Here is an 18,820-nt window from a genome sequence, read left to right as displayed (position 1 = left end):
TAATATATGTATTATATACACACACACACACATAACAATAACAATCTCAAAATATTTGTGCAGGGCATTACGAATCAAATGTTCCCACTTATCTCACGTTATTGTCACAACAATCCTGGAAATAGTTAGACCAGGTACTGTTTCTATTCTTCCCATTTTCCAAATGAAAAACGGAGCAGCAGTAACTGAGCAACTCAAGCAGGTTCACACACCCAAGACTAGCACCCTCGTCCTCCCATTGCAGATCCTGTATTTTTTCATTACACATATTCAACATCCAGGAGGGCTTTAAAAAGCCATTGAGCCTTTCATTACTTCATTTTTTACAGAAAGTGAGAGAGAGTCTTAAGGGTATTTGTTTATCCCCACTGTCTGAGAATTCCAGATTAGCCATGCCACAGGTGGCTCTGCTCAGCCCACTGGATTCACATACTAGTAAACCCTGAGCGAGACGCTGCTTTGACAGACAGCTAAAACCCACAGCCCCACCTGCCCGGGTTGGAGAGCTGGATAATGTTAGTCTTCCCATGTCACCGCAGATCAGCTACAGCACAATGAGGAACTTAAAAAGATGAATTCCCCTGAGACTGAGTTGACATCCCCTCAGAATATGGAGGTGAATATTGTCACAACTCCAGCTACTTTCAGAGAGATAACTCACACAGAAGGAAGCTCACATGAGTCACAAACCCACAGCCCCAGAATACTAAGCAATTCTGTTTCCACCTGACAGCTGGGGTGAGCAGAAGCCGTCTCCGTTCTCTCTCTTTTTTTTCTTGATTAAAAACAACTTAAGGGGGGAAAAAAAAAACACCCTTTCTGAGCTTGGTGAAGACCACAGATTTGTGGTGAGGAGGTACAATGGGCCTCCAGACACGTGGCCCACGTTGTTTCTCCTTTTGTGTGTTACTAGTGATAGCAGTTGTATTCCTTCTGCCTTCACTGTTGACTGAAGATGTGAAGAAAGGGAAAAAAGGGAGAGAGAATAGAGGAAGTAGGTAAATTGCATAGAATATTACCAGGATCCTCCCTTCCAAAAGGATTTTATGAAATGAGGTTAGGAATCTTTGGCTTCCATAGAAAGCACAAAATATACCCGTAAATGTTTACAAATTATTATCGGGAATATTGTTTCCTTTAAAGCCAGCTTATCACATATTTTCTTCAGCCTTGGCAAACTTAACTTCTCAGTATGTTCTAAAACTCCTATTCTCTCTATGGAATCTAGTTGGAAAATGAAAATTGTTAACCAGGGCTCTGTTCCTGTTAGATACACATCAGAGTGATCCATGCTCCAAACTCTGGAAATTTCTCCAATGGCCCTAGAAGTTGACTCTGCAAATCTGAGGCAGCATGCCAACAAGTAAGGGTGGTGAATTCTGTAATGTGCCTTTGCTGTGTTACTTAAGATTATTCAGTTCTTCTCAAGAAAGTGAGAGAAGTGAATAAGGAGGATAAATGAAACTGGCTAGAGAAACAAAAAGCTTGTGGTACAGGCAGAATTCACATAATGTGTGAGTTCACATAACAGTAAGACTAAGTGGATTAGTAAGCTCTGAGTCATGGTAGCCATAGACAAAGTAGAAAATGTGTGTACTGAGCATTGAGGGAAGGGTGATGATATTCACAATGATATTCACAATGCATCCTTACGCCTATGACGTGAAGCACAAAACATTCAAGATACACTAAATAGGGCTTCCCTGGTGGCGCAGTGGTTAAGAATCTGCCTGCCAATGCAGGGGGCACAGGTTTGAGCCCTGGTCCAGGAAGATCCCACATGCCACGGAGCAACTAAGCCCATGCTGTACAACTACTGAGCCTGCGCTGTAGAGCCCGCGAGCCACAACTACTGAGCCCGCGTGCCACAATTACTGAAGCCTGTGCACCTAGAGTCCGTGCTCTACAACAAGAAAAGCCACCGTGGTGAGATGCCTGCTCCCTGCAACGAAGAGTAGCCCCTGCTCGCCGCAACTAGAGAAAGCCCGCATGCAGCAACGAAGACCCAACGCGGCCAAAAATAAAATAAATAAATTTAAAGAAAAAAGATACACTAAATATACATGAACCATGTGAAGACTCAAAGTCTTTTTTTGGTATAATTTTCATTGTCAAGTGTGGTCTTAAATTAGTCACCCACTGGTGACCCCATTCTGGCTTCAAAAATCCTCTGTGCAAGAAATGCAAAGCGTCTATATCTGCACATCAGATTAACTGGTGAACTACAGTTAATGGCTAGGTGGATTTGTCCCTGAGTCTTTCCAATAGAGCAAGTGTGCTATTGACCCAGGCACCTTCTGTCTGCTGATACAGATATTCAAAAAATATCAATTGAATGAATGAGTGAATCTTATTATTGAGTTTTTTTCTAGATACACTTTTGAAAATAAAATCACAGGCTTAAGATCACCTTTTGACTGAATAGATTAACCCTGGAAAATCTATAATTACATAATTTTAAAGGGCATGGAGAATTTCAGAACAAAAATTTCAAGGAGAAAAATGTGAGCTAGAAGAAAATTCTATTACCAACTGTGTACCTTGATTCTACATGGCCTCACCACAGACCCTGGCTAACCCTGCAGCTTGGCCACCTTCATTTGATTTTCATCACATTATTTTAGGGTCTTAGTTGTCTCCTATGCTTACCTTTGAGAGAGACCCAGAGAGAAGAGAGTTTTATGTGTATGTGTGTTGTGCGGGGCGTTCTAGAAATGAGGCTTCTGTTTCTTCCCCTGCTGTGAGTGAGGTGCTGTACCCACAATGTTATCTCCTTCAGAAGCCACTTTATATGTTACCTCCATTTTCAGGGGAGGAGACTGAGCCTCAGTGAGGATAGAAACTTGCCCTAGGCATACAGTCTAACAGGTAGCAAAGCCAGGATTTAAAGCTGTGTCTATCTGATGCCTTCCCAGTCCATTTTATAGAAATATTGTCCTAATGAGAAGGAGGCCCACGATGACAGAAACATGAGATTTTTCTAAAAAACCACACCAGAGACTGAAAGAACACAAAGTGAACTCAACCATCCCCCCATGTTATTTCTTAGAATGAATGAAATTAATTTCTTTTTTAACAGCATGACTTGGTGTTCTGTAAAGGATAAAATATCAGCTGAATACGTCTAAAGCAGCAGTAAATTGGTGAATTCACAGTTAAAATGGAAATAAAACTGATTTAGTAAAATTGGAACACAATTTTTTTTTTTTTTTTTTTTTTTGCCATGGGCTTGGTAGGGTTTGGCTCATCCTCTTAGATATGAAAATCACTTTCTCCAAATTAATTTCTTGAAAACTCAGCTGTCCTAGCCTTTCAAGCCAGGAGGTTAGATTGATCTGATGAACACCAGAGGCCCTCAGAGCATCCTGGCCAGGGTCATAAATGAAATGGGTTAGATAATTTTAAAATTTGATATAGTAATCCTCAGGGGCAACTGAACTGCAAAAGAATCATGCCTCCATTCGTTTCTGCTCATTTAGGTATCAGCTAGATTTCTGGAGAGAGATCTGGCATCTGGATGCTGCTGTTAAGAGAGATGAGGAGAAATGGGATGTAAGAGTGTCCTGGCGCCCTTTGCCAGCAACCTATCCTTCTTAATATCACCCTAAAATATGCTGAACCAGATCAGGTACCAGAATGTTCATAGACGTTAGGAAACCAAAATAGGTTTTCAAGTAGAGAAAGGTAATGGTGGATCTATTTAACTTTAGAGCTTCATTCATTCAGTCAAACAACTTGTTCACTCATCCGTCTAATCATCCATCTATCCATCCATCCATCCATACAATAAATACTTATTGAGCCCCCAGTATGTATCTGGTGCTCTGCTAGACTTGAACTAGAGTTTAGAGACCTGTGTGGTCAAATAGCAGCCACTGGCCACATGTGGTTATTGAGCACTTGAAATGTGGCTGGCCCAAATTAAGATGTGCTGTAAGTGTGAAATACATAACAGATTTCAAAGACTTAGTATGAAAAAAAGTAATGTAAAATATCTCCTCAGTAATTTTTATATTGATTGCATGTTGAAATGATCATTTTTTATATATTGGCTTAAATTAAAATATATTTTTACAATTAATCTCACCTGTTTCTTTTTTTTTTTTTTTTTTTTTGCAGTACGCGGGCCTCTCACTGTTGTGGCCTCTCCCATTGTGGAGCACAGGCTCCGGACGCGCAGGCTCAGCGGCCATGGCTCACGGGCCCAGCCGCTCCGCGGCATGTGGGATCTTCCCGGACCAGGACGCGAACCCGTGTCCCCTGCATCGGCAGGCAGACTCTCAACCACTGCGCCACCAGGGAAGCCCACCTGTTTCTTTTTACTTTTTAAATGTACGTAATAGAAAATTGAAAATACATATGTGGCTTTCAAAATATTTCTATGGAACAACACTGTTATAGCCTATTGGCAGAAGATTTCTTCCTATTATGTTTTTTTTGCAGGGGACAGATTGAGGGTGTCTTTCAGGGAAGACAATAAAATACAAAGGCAGAAGGGATGATCCATGGTGGTTAGACAATATTTCTAGGTTTGGGGATCATTACATTTTTGTTCTGAAAACTTTACTTTGGATGCTAAATATCCAGGGCCAGCGTTCTGGAATTGAGAAAGTGTAGAAAATTTGGGATCCTGCAATGTTTGCCACTCTCTGGTATTTCCTGAGCTGTCACTGGATGTCCTAGATTCCTGAATATCTGTAGATTCCTGCTGGCATATGTGGACAGTAAAAAGATGGCTTAGAAAGAAGGAAATTCTTTTGGAATAGGTTGTTTGACATGATGATGTTACGGGAATTAAGTGAAGCTAACTTTGATCTTGTCTCTCTTATTTGAAATAAGACATCTGGGTTGTTATATGTCTGCATTGACCTACTAGCAGGAAAAAAATAAATAATTTGAACTGTAATTAGATTGAGAATAATATCTAATGACTCTGGGAGTTTGTGAGATTAACTAGTTTTGGCAAAAAATTCTAAATAAATAAAAGAGGACTCAATTCCAAATTTTTTTAAATTAAAATTTAATTAAAGTGTAATTTAATTTTAAAATCTTCATATTCTCAGATCAATGAATTTAGTGGCCTTTCTTCTTTCCTTTTTTAAAAAGCTACATAAACTAAAATGGGTCCCCTCTTTTTTCTACTATTCACAAGTGGTACATGGTTTATAGCCTCCTTTCATGCCCACAATCATGCTCAGTTATTTCCTCTCTGGATCAATGAGAAGAGTATGGATGGAGAAGTTAGTCTAGCACTTGTGAATGACAGAAAACCACACCAGAAACTCCTAGTGCAGGTCCTCAGACACACAATTGCTCTGTGTCTATCCATGTCCAACATGATTCATGTTGGAATGAACTTTCTCTTGACTAATGAGCTTAAGAGAAGATTTTGAAATATACTTTGGGGATTTATGGAAGTGAGAGACTTAAGAATGTGAGTATCATGGAGCTCAAGGAACTGTCAGTGACTCTACTGGGAAGAACACAGAAGTATAAGAAAGAAGAAATGGGACATGGGACTGATTTTTTCTGGAATTGGAAAACATGCCATCAACGCCAGGTATTATAGCAGAGACAGATGGCATGGCAGGTGCTGTGAAAGAAAAATGAATTACTACTAGGTGAACCAGAAAAAATAAACAAGAAGGACAGAGGACAAAGTATACAAGCTCCCCTCTGTTGTCAGGAACATCTTCCCATAGCTGTAAAATGTCTAATTGCATTCCACAGGGTTGTAGATTACAAAGGCTGTCTCACCTCCTCCTCCATTGGTTGCACTTTGGGAATTTATGGCCATTCTTTTGAAAGGACTCACTTTTTGTCTAGTGGCTTTCTAAGGAAGGAGGGAAGGGAACAACTAATTTGATCCATGATGCCAATATCATGAAGATGCTACTGCTAATCTTTTTCTGGCTCAATCTGTTGTCATCTGATATGTAGAAACTGGACGAGACTCACGCTGGTTTACTCTAGAAGTGTTCCCAATTAACATCCTTTCATGGTGCGAATCAAGAGGATGGGGTTGGCATTTTAATAAATTTAAATCAAAGTTGTTTAAAATGAGTCTTAGAAAGCTGGGCTAAGTTCTCTCATTAGTTCCCCAGGGTTTAATATAGGTGCCTTGGCAAAATCATAAGTTAGGGTGTGTTGTGGGTCCATGGAATTGACGGGAATGGTTGAAACCAATTAAAGGTGATCTACAAATGTTAAGGGTTTACTGTGAGGCACACATACAAAGAACAGTGCCAACATATGTAGATTTAATATAGGAAAATTCAGCAATATGCACTTGGCAACCACTGTTCCATCGCTTATATTAGACAGAAATGGATGCAGTTGAGCCTAAAATTGCCAATGTGAGTTGCTAAAGAAAAGTATGTGAATGATATTAAGGCTGTTACCAAAAAAAAAAAAAGGTGTCTGGGAAAGTATCTAGTGATGGTTTTGTCACTATATTTGGAGAAGAAATTGAGTAATTAAAGGCTATAGAGTTAACACTGACAACAAGTCATTACTATAGGGTTTTCAAGGGTAATTTTGACTATACATAACATTTACTTTTCTATTGTTTTTAGAAACCCCAATAGCCTTCCTAAGGTAGACCCCATTGTACAGGTACAACTTTCACTCACATACACACATATATGATTCACAAAATCATTGCAAAAATGAAACTTAATAACAACATGGAATCCAGACATAGCTTACACACCTTTATTTTTCATTTTTAGAAGAGAAAATGCACCCAAGGCTACCTGGAAATCCCTGTCTATTTCTTATTTTTTTCTTATTTCCTATTTCTTCTTCTCTCTGTTGCCCAGATCAGTCCTTTCCTCTGATACAGTAAAGAAAGAAAGACTAAATATAGAGAATGAGTTTCTAGAGACTAATACCAAACTGGCCCTTCCATCTGGCTCACCTTGGAACAAATGAGTATATTGTTTGAGGATACACATTTTCTGCAAAGCTAGGGAGACATCACAGGGAAGCTATTTCAATCTGGAATAAGTCCTACATGGGGACTTGCCTGTAGTGTGAACTTGCTAAGTCATCCCAGAGGAATAAGCCTCGGAGTCTTATGTGCCAGCCAGGAGTAGATCTCCCTTTGCTGGGGGTGGGAGAGAGCAGGCTACATTCCAGCATAAGGAGGTTGGTTGCCGCAGAGCTTTGACATGCCATGTTTCTTGACCTTATCAACAAGTACAAATCTCTATTTGACACCCTTCATTAGACTTCTGAACTTGGACAATGACTCATGATAAAACAGCTTCCTGGACTTCCCTGGTGGCGCAGTGGTTGGGAGTCCGCCTGCCGATGCAGGACAGACACAGGTTTGTGCCCCGAACCTGTGCCCCTGGTCCGGGAAGATCCCACATGCCACGGAGCGGCTGGGCCCGTGAGCCATGGCCGCTGAGCCTGCGCAGTAAGAGGCCCGCGTACCGCAAAACAAACAAACAAAAAATACCACAAAGCAGAATAGGAAGCTGTTTGTTTGTTTTTTTGTAGTATGCGGGCCTCTCACTGTTGTGGTCTTTCCCACTGCGGAGCACAGGCTCCGGATGCGCAGGCTCAGCGGCCATGGCTCACGGGCCCAGCCGCTCCGTGGCATGTGGGACCTTCCTGGACCGGGGCACGAACCCGTGTCCCCAGCATCGGCAGGCGGACTCTCAACCACTGCGCCACCAGGGAAGCCCTTTGTGGTATTTTTTTGTAAGAAACTCAGGGAAAATGTAAATATTCTCTGATTCCAGCGGAGACTGGTTAATGCTGCAGTTATACATTCTACCAGGTAGCAATCTGGTTTGTTTTTGGTTTTGTTTTCTATGTTTTGAAGCTACCTTCTGATAAATGTCAACACATAATTAGTCTTTATATAAGAGATACCATTATCTTATCAGTATCACATAGTTTGGCTCTTAATTGAGAATTTTCTCCTTCTGTAGGTATATAATGCAAATTATAATGTTTTCTGTTTCAGAGACTTCTATATCATATCCCTCAGATTAAAGATAGTGGTAGAATGGGGAAAATGAGCCAAAAAAAAAAAAAAGATGCTGAAAAATCCCAGATGTTCTTCTTTCCTGTACATAGCATAATTGCAAAGGACATTTTTCCAAAGAGGAAAATAGTCACTAGGCACTTAAAATGGGAAGCAATTTCAGTCTTTCACAGCCGCCACTGAATGGCATTTTACTTGACAATTGTGCTCACGCGATAGCTTCAGTGCTCTGTTTTAATGTGGCATTGAGAATAGTGTGACATCATATTATCCTTGCAATAAGCACTTCTTACACTAATAAAATGTTTATGATTTGCTTTATCAAACACCTATTCTTTGCTTTGATAAAAATATGCATTTTATGTCATTTCCATGGATAATTTCTTATTATGAATTTCCAACACTGATATTGCTTTATAATAAACTCCTAATTTACTCAAATCAAAAAAAGTAGAAAAGTCTAAGAGAAAATTAGATATATAAATATATATTTTAACCATTTCTCTGTGGTTGAGAAAGACATAAATAGCAAGGAAAATAGTTTCCACAACTTTTATTTTCAGAAATGCAGCCTACAGAAATATTTATATACACTGCTATCATTTATAACTTCCATAACTTCTATAACCCTCTAGCAAGAACAAACCTTTACAGAACCTGATTTATTACAAGATCCTGAACTACCTTTTGAATCATCAAAACTAAATTTACCTTAGTGTAATTTTATGTCAAGTATTCTAATTCTTTAAAAATTTGTAAAATCCATGTCATACAGTAAACTTCAAATAACCAAAACATTATTTTTTCCTTCTTTTTCCCAAATATCTTCATTCTCATTCACCTCAGGTGTATGATAATCCCTATGATTATAAATCTCAATTAACTAGAACCTTCTTTTAAATTTTTCCTCCCAAACTATCTTCAATCATCCTAGGTAGTTTCCATAAATAAATGCAGATTGAAGAAAATCTGGTTTTAGGAACATTCTGAAAGCTTCCACAGGGAGATACTTAAATTGTCTTTAAACAGTTGTTAACACAATGGGGATAAAATATTGCAGCTCCTTGAGAATCAAAAACCAGATTGCAACGAAGAGTCACATTTTCAAGTAGTCGCTCCTCTGCTCATGGTAGCACTTAGCACTTATCACCACAGATTGGAGACTAATCTGACCTAGAGTCATTATGAAGTAAGAACACCCTCAGAGAACTCACTCCAAAATAATGATGGCTGGGTTATAAACTCCCCTTCCAATTACGTTTATTGTTTTAGTTGATAAAATCACAGAAGTGAAAGGAACCTGGAGAAAGTGAGCACTGTAATGGTACGAGCCACACTCCCAGTGCCTGCAAATGCTTAAAAATTAATGAAGATGCAAGATGTGGAGCACTGACTTTGTGGGTAAATATTGAGGCTGAAAGACATCGACTGGAAAGGTTTTTATTTTTCACGTTCAGTCAAATCAGTCTGAATATATTTCATTTCCTACTGTGAGTGGAATAAGTCGCCAAGCTAGAATCAATAACTCTAGAGTCTTTTATTACATTTCTTCACTCACCTTCCATGGGGGTGTTACTGTCTGGTCGATTTGCGAAGACTACATCCACATACTCGAGCTGCAGCCTCTGGAGGGAGCCCTTCAGTCCTGGAAACAGAAGCAGGAAAACCTCAAAAAATCTAAATATGAGCACTATTAGAAATAGTTGAAGCTTGGTTTCCTTCAAGAATTTACTTTAAAAAAGAAAAAGCATTGGATTAGTTTCAAAAAAGACATTGAATACTGTGATGTGTTTATTGGCCCCTAGAACCTTTTAAAAATATATCAAGGGCTGACGTTGTCCCCAACAAAGAAAAGCCTTAGAACTTTCTCAATGGTATTAGTGCTCCACTGGAAATCCACACTTGGTAATGACTTTTCACGGTGGCTCCTGTGTGGCTGTGTCTAGAAGCAAAGTAATAAAAAGCAGCCTGAGTTTAACTTCTTTCTTCCTGAAAAATGCAAATTAATGTCATGTTTTGAATTACTTAATGGGCTTATAATGGGATGGAGATATATTTATTGCATATCAAAAACAATAAAATGGTGTAAGTCATAAATAAGTGACTGATAACCCCATCTTAACGTACACATGGGTTTTAATAGGAATAAAAGGGTTGGCAAATGAAGGCTTCGCTCAACATTTTACTAATTAAAACAAAAGTTCGAAGAACCTTAAATATAGCTGAGCCCTACCGTTTCTATTATTCCCCATTCTTTTGAGAAGAAACAAAAACACTAGAAGCCCTAAAGATTTAAGGGGTAATATAAAGGAGAGAGTGAGAGCTTAAAAAAAAAAATCTGGAGCCAATAATCTATGTCTCAACCCTAACCACTGAGTGACATTCCTATGATTATGCAGAAAAAATATTTAATTTCAGTAAAATTAATACTTCCCTGAGACAGAACACATTGTATATAGTATTATGCAACCAAAAGGATGACAGTGTTCAAGAATTATTTTCTCATTTCTATGAGGCACAGCATTTCCTTACCAGCCTATTTAATTCCACAGGAAGACTGGGGGTTTTTCTCTTTTTATTATAGGTGTAAAATTAATTGCATGTTAAATGAGGCTCTTATAAATTTAAATTTGGCTCATTTAAATTTGATTTTTCAAACTGGCTTATCAGCCAGCCACAATTACTTTTCTGACAGGAAGATGGAGTGCTTGAATACAGTTCCGGAAATATTTTTTCATTAATTGAGAAAGGATTGTCTGTGATGGTAGCTTGTTAAAAGAAGCACTGATGAAGAGATTAGGGCAGACAGGTGTTGTAAAGTCTAATGCCTGTTCTTAAAAAACCACTGGCTTTCAGGCTCGGGGTATTACCAGCTATCTCAATGGGCATCTTGAAATTAAATTCAGCTTAAAAAGCACTATGATATGAGCCACATTTGGAAGCAGCTGTGTGTATGGAGGAGGTAAGGAGAGGAAAAGATAATTAAGCAAACAATAATAGGGTATCCCAAGGTCTGAAGGGTTGGAAATCTGTACTCTAGCATGTGATCCCACTTGGGTTAGTTGACCTTTTTGTGTGTGACTCAGTTCTCTAACCTGTAGTGGAGATAACAATACTTACAACCTTCAGGATCGCTGCTCCAGAGAGCAGATAAAATCAGTTGGCAAGCACTTGGTAAGTGCAACAGTCTATAGAAGTGCGGTAGTTATAACAGTGGTGCTCACATCTGCAAAGACTCAAGATGAATGGTGCCAAAGACTAGATGCCAAAGATTTTCACTGGACCTCCTGGTTTTAAAGGGAGACATTTAGTGACAGTTCTGGCCCATGCCTGGCACTGGAAACAAAGTGTCCTCCTTTCTGATGATGGCGCTCTCCCTCTGTGCTCTTCTGAACAGCTCAGTGTGGGCTGAGAGAAACTAGAAGGAGCTATGACTAACTCTGACCTGTTGGAATGCAGTGTGATCAGTCACAACGTAAGTCCTTTCCTCTTCCATGCCATAAGCAAGTACTGAGTTCCAATTTGATCTGAAACTGTGCTGGGCTCTGGGGGGTTAAAGATGCATGGACATGGTATTTGTATTTATCTCCAGGGACCAAACAGTACATACTGAGAACATCGATTGGCAAAGGTTCATAGTTCAAGGTAATAGTATGCACCCATAAATAATGACATGGACTTGATAGAATGACAGTCTCATTGTATTCAGTCATTCCTCATCTCTCAATTCTTTCTCCGGAAAGCCTTTTTTCTTGATATTTAGGTCAAGATTCAAGAGTATTCACGTGAGAATATAAGAAATGATGTGTTGTATCCTGGCAATGATCCACCAGGTCTCTACTCTGACTCTGAAGTGGAGTAAAAGGAGGTTGTGCACCTAAGAGACACTGTCTGCTCATTTTGAAAATCTCAATCACATAAAGTCTTGTAATCCATGGCATGAATTTTGGATTTTACTCTTTGTGAGACGGAAAGACGTTGGGGAGGGGCTGGGAGGTAAAGAAATGTAGTTAAGTTGGGGAAATGATGATATCAGATTTGTGTTCTGAACTGATCTCTTGGCCTGCTGAGAGTGACCTTCAGGGGCGAGAGTGACAGCAGGGAGGGGAGACCAGTGAGGAGGTCACTGTAGTAGACAACACTTGGACCAAGTTGATGAGAAGTGTTCAAATTCGGGACAAGTTGTATAGGTAGAAATAAGAGGACTCTTGGTGTGCTGAGTATAAAGTGTGGAGGTAGAGGTATCAAGGAGGACTCTTAGACTTTTGGCCTGAGAAGTTAAGTGACTGTTAGTAAATGAGAAAGTCACGGGAGAAGCAGACTGGTGGTGGTGTTGGGAGCCATGGTGGGTCTGAGCAGCACATCAGTCAACCCCACGGAGCTCTTGGCTGCTGGATGGACCAGTCTGGCATTCAGAGGAGAGGTCTTCATGCAGGTGCGGCACAGGCCTTGGGATCCAGGGTACTAAATCGTGCTGGTTTCAATGACTTTGCCAGTCTCTTAGCCTCTTTGGACCTTAGTAGCCTCATCTGTCCACAGACAAAATGGAGCTAGATGGTCTTTCTGTTTTGATCTTTCATGTGACTACAAAACAAATCAGCTAGTCCTGGCTTTTTCTATTCGGATGCTTTAATCTTGTAGCAACATAAAGACATGCTAACAAGTGTCTCCTTGAGAGCCATTTAGGGTTTATCTCCAATAAACAAATAGTCATATTCTACCTCTACTTAGCAAATGTTTGTTGAGCATTGGCTTGGGGCCAAGCATTGTTTTAAGTTTAAGTAGATGTGCAAAAATGCATTAACCTTGGCTCCAGAGTGGCATCCGAATGGCTAATCATGACCTAAGGAGGTAAGTGATCCCGTGCAGCGAATGCACTTGCTGAAGGCACTTTTGACATTAGCCTGTCCCTTGGCGCTAACCCAGTGTCTGTGGGAGTGAAGACAGGAGAAGCAGGAGAAACGTTCCCTGCTCTTGAGGAGATGTCTAGATGTTAACTGGCAAGTCCTCAAAAGTCCACAGGAGAATAAATTATGTAAAGAAAATAGCTTTCAAGTGACTATAGTAAAAAGAAATCTAAGTTAATCTCTCTTTTAGGTTCTGAAGTGTAACAGGAACTGTATTGTTCATAAGGTGAAAATTGATTCAATTTAAGCCTATTTCATAGGCGTCTAAAGGAATATGTTCATTCCAGATGTTAAGCAGTTTTGGCAGGGTTAGAGGTGGAACATGTGTTCGTCGTTGCAGATTTAACTCTGTAGAAACAAGGCCACGGGTAGTTTGGAAATTCTGCAATGTTCTCTTCAAATATGCTGTGTCATCATCTTCTACTCCTATGGCATATTTGTTTTCCGATCAGGCTTGAAAACAAATGTTGCCTTAAATAATGTACACTTGCTTCCCAATATAATTTTCCAGCTTCTTCTCGGCAGACCTCTCAGTCATGATTTGAGACATGCTTCTTTTTATAAAGACTGCCCTGCATTAGAATAATATAACTGGCTACACCTCCCATTATGAAACATGATTGTTTTGGGTGGGTGATTTCAGTTTACCATGAACATGGTGCACTGGGAAGGAATCCTGTGGTGAATCCATTTGTTAAGAAATTTATTCTTTAATTGAAAAATCATCAATTGTCTCTTTTTTAAAAAGTTCAGATAGTAGGGTTTAATATTTGCCATTCATTAAAAAGTTTCAAGCGGAGCTTTCTCAGATTATTTTCCTCTCCTCCTCCTAAAACAAGGACAGTGGGTTTGTGTATTGAATCACATAGCAAAACTGTTGTTTACCTGAAAGGCAAATACAGACCTAAACACAGCTTTTGCCTATAAAATCACAGAAACAATTTACTTACGCTTACAATTTGACTTACCAAACTATTTCCATTCTTTCATGTTAGATACTAAAGAGCTTTGATCTGCTAAATTTTAACACTGGCACAAATTTGGGTTTAATGAATGTTTGTGGAATGGCTGAATGGATAAATAGACTTTCAGAGCCTGGGAGGATCCTGTGATTCCAAATGAATATAATAAACCTATTAGTGAAATTTCTACTCCCTCCTCATTAATCTAAGGAGAATGTTGTTTCTAGCTGGATCTAAGTCAAGGACTTTGGGCTCACTGAAAAGGTCTTTCATATGACTTTTTTCAAAATTGCATTATGCCCAAATCAAGCTAATTTTACACTCTAAAAACTAACTCAGGTGGCCAAGGTCACCCAGCCCACAAGTGGCCTGAACTCTACATGAATTGGACTTCTGTCTCATTCTTTAACAGTGCTTCTCAAATTTAATGCGCATATGAAACTCCAATGTTGAATAAAGTCATCCTCATCACAGGCCAAGTACCAATGAAACCTGAGGATAATGATTTGTAAACTTTTTCAAAATTTATTCTGGGTCTAGAAATCTCACATCCCTTCTTTTTTTCTGTAAAATTCACTCAATTCCCTAATTTCAGCCTGCCTAGAAATATCCTTTGAGCTGAATCTCTTGCAGTCATGAGTATTTTTGTCTTTGGCTGAAACTACAAACTGTAAAATACCACCAACAGTAACAACATAATAATTGATCCCAATTCTTCCTCAACCTGAAAAGTTTGAAATTTTGTGTTAGCTTGAATCTGGGTCAATTTGAATTTCAGCTGAACTGGTTTATCCATCCTGAGAGATTAGTTCCCAAGAGGATTTCTGACTTATTTAAAAGGAGAGAGAATTTTATTTCTATTGAGTTGTATGTGGCTTGAAGAAAACTGACTTAAAAAGGAGAGTTCTGAAATTATGCATACACACTGGTAAATATTAAAGCAATAGAGATTCAGTGAAAAGCACAGTAGCACAACTTCTCCATTCTTTTTCTCATCAATTTTTCTATTTCTTTGTTGATAGCTAGTGTAAATCACTTTCTGAATCTCTTTTTGAATCAATTAGATCAAAAAGAAAAGAAAAGAAAAACAAGAACTTTCCAGGCAGCACACTGCCGCCATGTTTGTTCAGCTTGGTACACAAGCCAAAGACTTGGATTTTTTCTGTTTGACAAACTTTGTGGTAGATGACAAAAGTCATGGGGCAAATGCTAGAGCAGGAATGGTAACAGTTTGGGGAGGCAGGCTGGGTTTGACTGTACAATGTCAAACTGGATACTATGAACTGAGGAGGGATTTTGTTTGGGTAAGGAATTTGCAAGCTTTCTCAAGAGCTAGAATGTGGTCATTCATTGTGGCAGCCTCAGAATATTACTTACTTAGTGTCCTTATCCATAGGAAGAAGACTGGTAGTTACACTATTAAGAACGATGATGATGGTGTTGATGACAAAAATAACATTTATTAAGTGCTTATTATATGACAGACACTGTGCTCAATGTGAACAATCTAAGTTCAATCCCTGAATAGTAACCTTGTGAGGTAGGATATTGATAGCCCATCTCAGAGTCCAGGAGATGAGGATGAGTGAGGTTAAGTAACTTGCACAAAGTCCCCCAGCTCATAAATGACAAGAGTTGGAACTTGAACCAATGTTTTTCTGATTTCAAAGCCCAGAAGCCTACAAATATACTAAAAAACAGTTAGTGATTAATACATACATTTTTGTATTTATAAGTAAGTGTGTATAGGTAGATAGATAAGTCAGTGACACTACAGGGAAAAGTAGGGAAGGCTATGCACTGTATTGTCAAACTGTGGAATGAGATGAGGTGACCAAAGGGAGGAATTTACTTCTTTAACTATATTTATTTTGAAAGTAGTGGGATTAGAGTACATCTTATGTTTTGGGTGACTCTGGTATTTCATAAATGAAATTAGTTTTAAAATGGAGAAGAATCATTTGTCTCAATGATTAATTATGAATCTAAAGTTATAAAAATCTTGAATTTTTATGGAATTGTTCATGAACTAGTGTAAAGATGTTAGAAACATATGGCGGCCCCTTTTAACATTTTTCCTTTATTGCAAAATGTAGAAGCATAAAATTTTTGTAATATATAGACAAGCAAGAAATAAATAAAAAATTCCTCACAATTCTCATAATCCTCACAGTAGAGTACCAGTACTCTACTACATAATAGATCTTGGAGACTGTATTATTTCTTGTTTATTTCTAAATGATACCATTTTTGAGTACCATTGCAAAAGCAATGGCACTGTGAATCAATTACCTAGTAGTAACTTTCCACCAGTTTCTTTTAATGCATAGATGCTCTTTTTAAAAGAGCATAGTAGTCTTAACATATGTCCACATAAAAACTTGTACACAGATGTTCAAAGCAGCGTTATTCATGATGGTCAAAAAGTGAAAACTCAAATGTCCATCGACTGATGATTGGATAAACAAACTATGGTATACTCATACAATGGAATTTTATTTGGCAACAAAAAGGAATGAAGTACTGATACATGCTACAACATGGATGAACTTTATGCTAAGTGAAAGAAGCCAGTCACAAAATATTACATATTGTATGATCTCATGTGTATGAAATGAGACAAAAGTAAATTAGTGGTTGCTTGGGCTGTGGGTAAGGAGGGGATAAGAAGTGACTCTTAGTAGGTACAAGGTTTCTTTTTGGGGAGATGAAGGTGTTTTAAAATCAAATTATGATGATGAGTGTACACTCTGTAATTATTCTCAGAACCAATGAATTGTATATTTTAAATGGGTAAACTTTTATGGTATATAAAATATATCTCAATAAAGTTTTAAAAAAATCTTACAAAAGTGCTTTATTAACATTAGCATAGCTGTAAAAGAGAAGAGTTCTAGAGAATCCAGTCTTTTTGAGTTTTCATTTTCCCCTCTGTATCACTACACTCCCCACACTCAACCCCAGGAAGAAACGTGGTTGATTGTGGTGTTTTTTATAGAGAATTTTTTCCCCCTTCCAATGTGTTTGGAACTTGTTTGGTTGATGCCTTTCTTGAATCGGCAGCCCACAAACGAAGATAAAATGGAAGCAATACTCACCTTCAATAATATGTTTTCTTGACAAGCCTCTTTCCGTCTCAGCTCTGACAAGAAAAAGCAGCAAATGACTTTGAGTGGAGGTGTGCTTTTTTAAAAATCACTGTTTCAAAAGGACAGAATAATCATTCTAGACTGAATTGTTAATGGTATTCCCTGTTCTTAGCAAATTCTGCACCACTGCAGGCTGGGGAGAGAAGGCTGATGGGCAGCACACCTAGCAGCTTTTCTTTGTAGACCCCAGGAGATAAACTAACCATCACTGTCATCATACCACGTAAATAACAACTCAGCTGTGCACACCTTGTCCATATATAATTTGACACTTGACACATGGCTCAACCTTCCCACCTTGTTTTTAACCAATCCCAAGCCAAACAAAACAAAACAAAACAAAAGCTTGACGTTAAGTTTGCGAGCTTACTATAAGATTGTCGGGCTACTGACAGCATTGGCTTTTCTGAGAAAGGAAGCAAATCTGAAAGTGACTTTTGACTTTCAAAAGAAATTAAACAACTATTTTCTTTTAAAAGGTGATGTACCAAGTCTTCCTTAGTTTCCTAAGAAGATGAATATTTAATGGACTTTTGCCTGCCCAGACCATTGTCAGACTCTAGCCAATTAGAAAGAAATGTGGTCCTTGAGTTTTAAAGTACTGATGAAATACTTCTTTAACACCAATGCCTTTGGCAACCCCCTTTTTAAAAAATTTATTTATTTTATTTATTTTATTTTTGGCTGCGTCGGGTCTTCATTGCTGCATGCCGTCTTTCTCTAGTTGTGAGCAGGGGCTACTCTTTGTTGCGGTGTGCATGTTTCTCATTGTGGTAGCTTCTCTTGTTGCGGAGCATGGGCTCTAGGCATGCGGGCTTCAGTGGTTATGGCTCGCGGGCTCTAGAGCACAGGCTCAGTAGTTGTGGCGCACAGCGCACAGGCTTAGTTGCTCCACGGCATGTGGGATCTTAGACCAGGGATCGAACCTGTGTCCCCTGCATTGGCAGGTGGATTCTTAACTACTGCACCGCCAGGGAAGTCCCAGCAACCCCCTTTTAAAACATAGTAGTTTATCATGTGCCTTTGGTGATTTTGTATTAAAAGTATATTAGATAGTACTGTATGTAGTACTCTATTACATAATGGTTCTTTCAGACTGTCATATTTCCTGTTTATTTCTAAATCATAGGCAAGGTTTTCAGTACTACTAAATCACAGACAATAGCACCAGGCAATGGCACCATGAATCAGAGTAAACACAATATAAACCTACGTTTCTCATATGCACCATGCGGCTTTATTTTCATATAGACTACAATAGGTATAAAAATCTAAGTTTCATATTTCTTTCTTCACATTTATCATAAACAAACTCAAAATCAGCATTAAAATATGAGTGTGTGTATACACATATACATTTTGATTGGAAGATTCCCCTTCAATTTTATCTTTAACGATTCCTTATGAATTACAGGGAAATAAATAAGGTTTTGTTTGTTTGTGTTTGTCTTTGTTTTTTGTTAGAACTCCATGGAGATCGTTGAGATTTCCATGAAAAAGAATAGGGAATAGTTTGCTGTTTTCTCACATGTTTGACAAAGAGGCCAGTCTTCTAAGTCCTGCTGAATAATATAAGTACAAGTTCAAATACCAGTAGGCCCATCAGAAGCCAATTCATCCTGTGAAATTTGTTCTGCATCCCACAACAGAGAGAGGACCACTCTTTTATTTGGCCTGACAGAGTGATACAGGCAGCTTCCTGTTATTCTTCGATGAAATGGTCCTTTTGATCAGCATTTTCAGAGCCCTCTGCAGAAATGATCAGAGACTTACACGTGGGGCCAGACAAGATATTTTTATCAT

At 38.7% G+C, this 18,820-nt stretch overlaps 1 protein-coding gene across 3 annotated transcripts in view; it reads right to left on the bottom strand.

Annotated features, from left to right (window-relative positions):
- KCNAB1 (potassium voltage-gated channel subfamily A regulatory beta subunit 1) overlaps positions 1 to 18,820 on the bottom strand; it is a 399,544-nt gene that overhangs the window by 52,936 nt on the left and 327,788 nt on the right. For all 3 annotated transcript variants that reach the window (XM_067737834.1, XM_067737835.1, XM_067737836.1), the window contains exons 7-8: positions 16,967 to 17,010; positions 9,558 to 9,644 (exon numbers count right to left, since the gene is read on the bottom strand). In XM_067737834.1, coding sequence (XP_067593935.1) covers positions 9,558 to 9,644; positions 16,967 to 17,010 — 131 coding nt within the window. The remainder of the gene's footprint in view (positions 1 to 9,557; positions 9,645 to 16,966; positions 17,011 to 18,820) is intronic.

This window comes from Pseudorca crassidens, chromosome 5, assembly GCF_039906515.1.
Source record: "Pseudorca crassidens isolate mPseCra1 chromosome 5, mPseCra1.hap1, whole genome shotgun sequence".
Lineage (NCBI taxonomy): Eukaryota > Metazoa > Chordata > Mammalia > Artiodactyla > Delphinidae > Pseudorca > Pseudorca crassidens.
The sequence above is the reverse complement of the archived record's forward strand: the minus strand, read 5'-3'. Positions and strand labels throughout refer to the sequence as shown.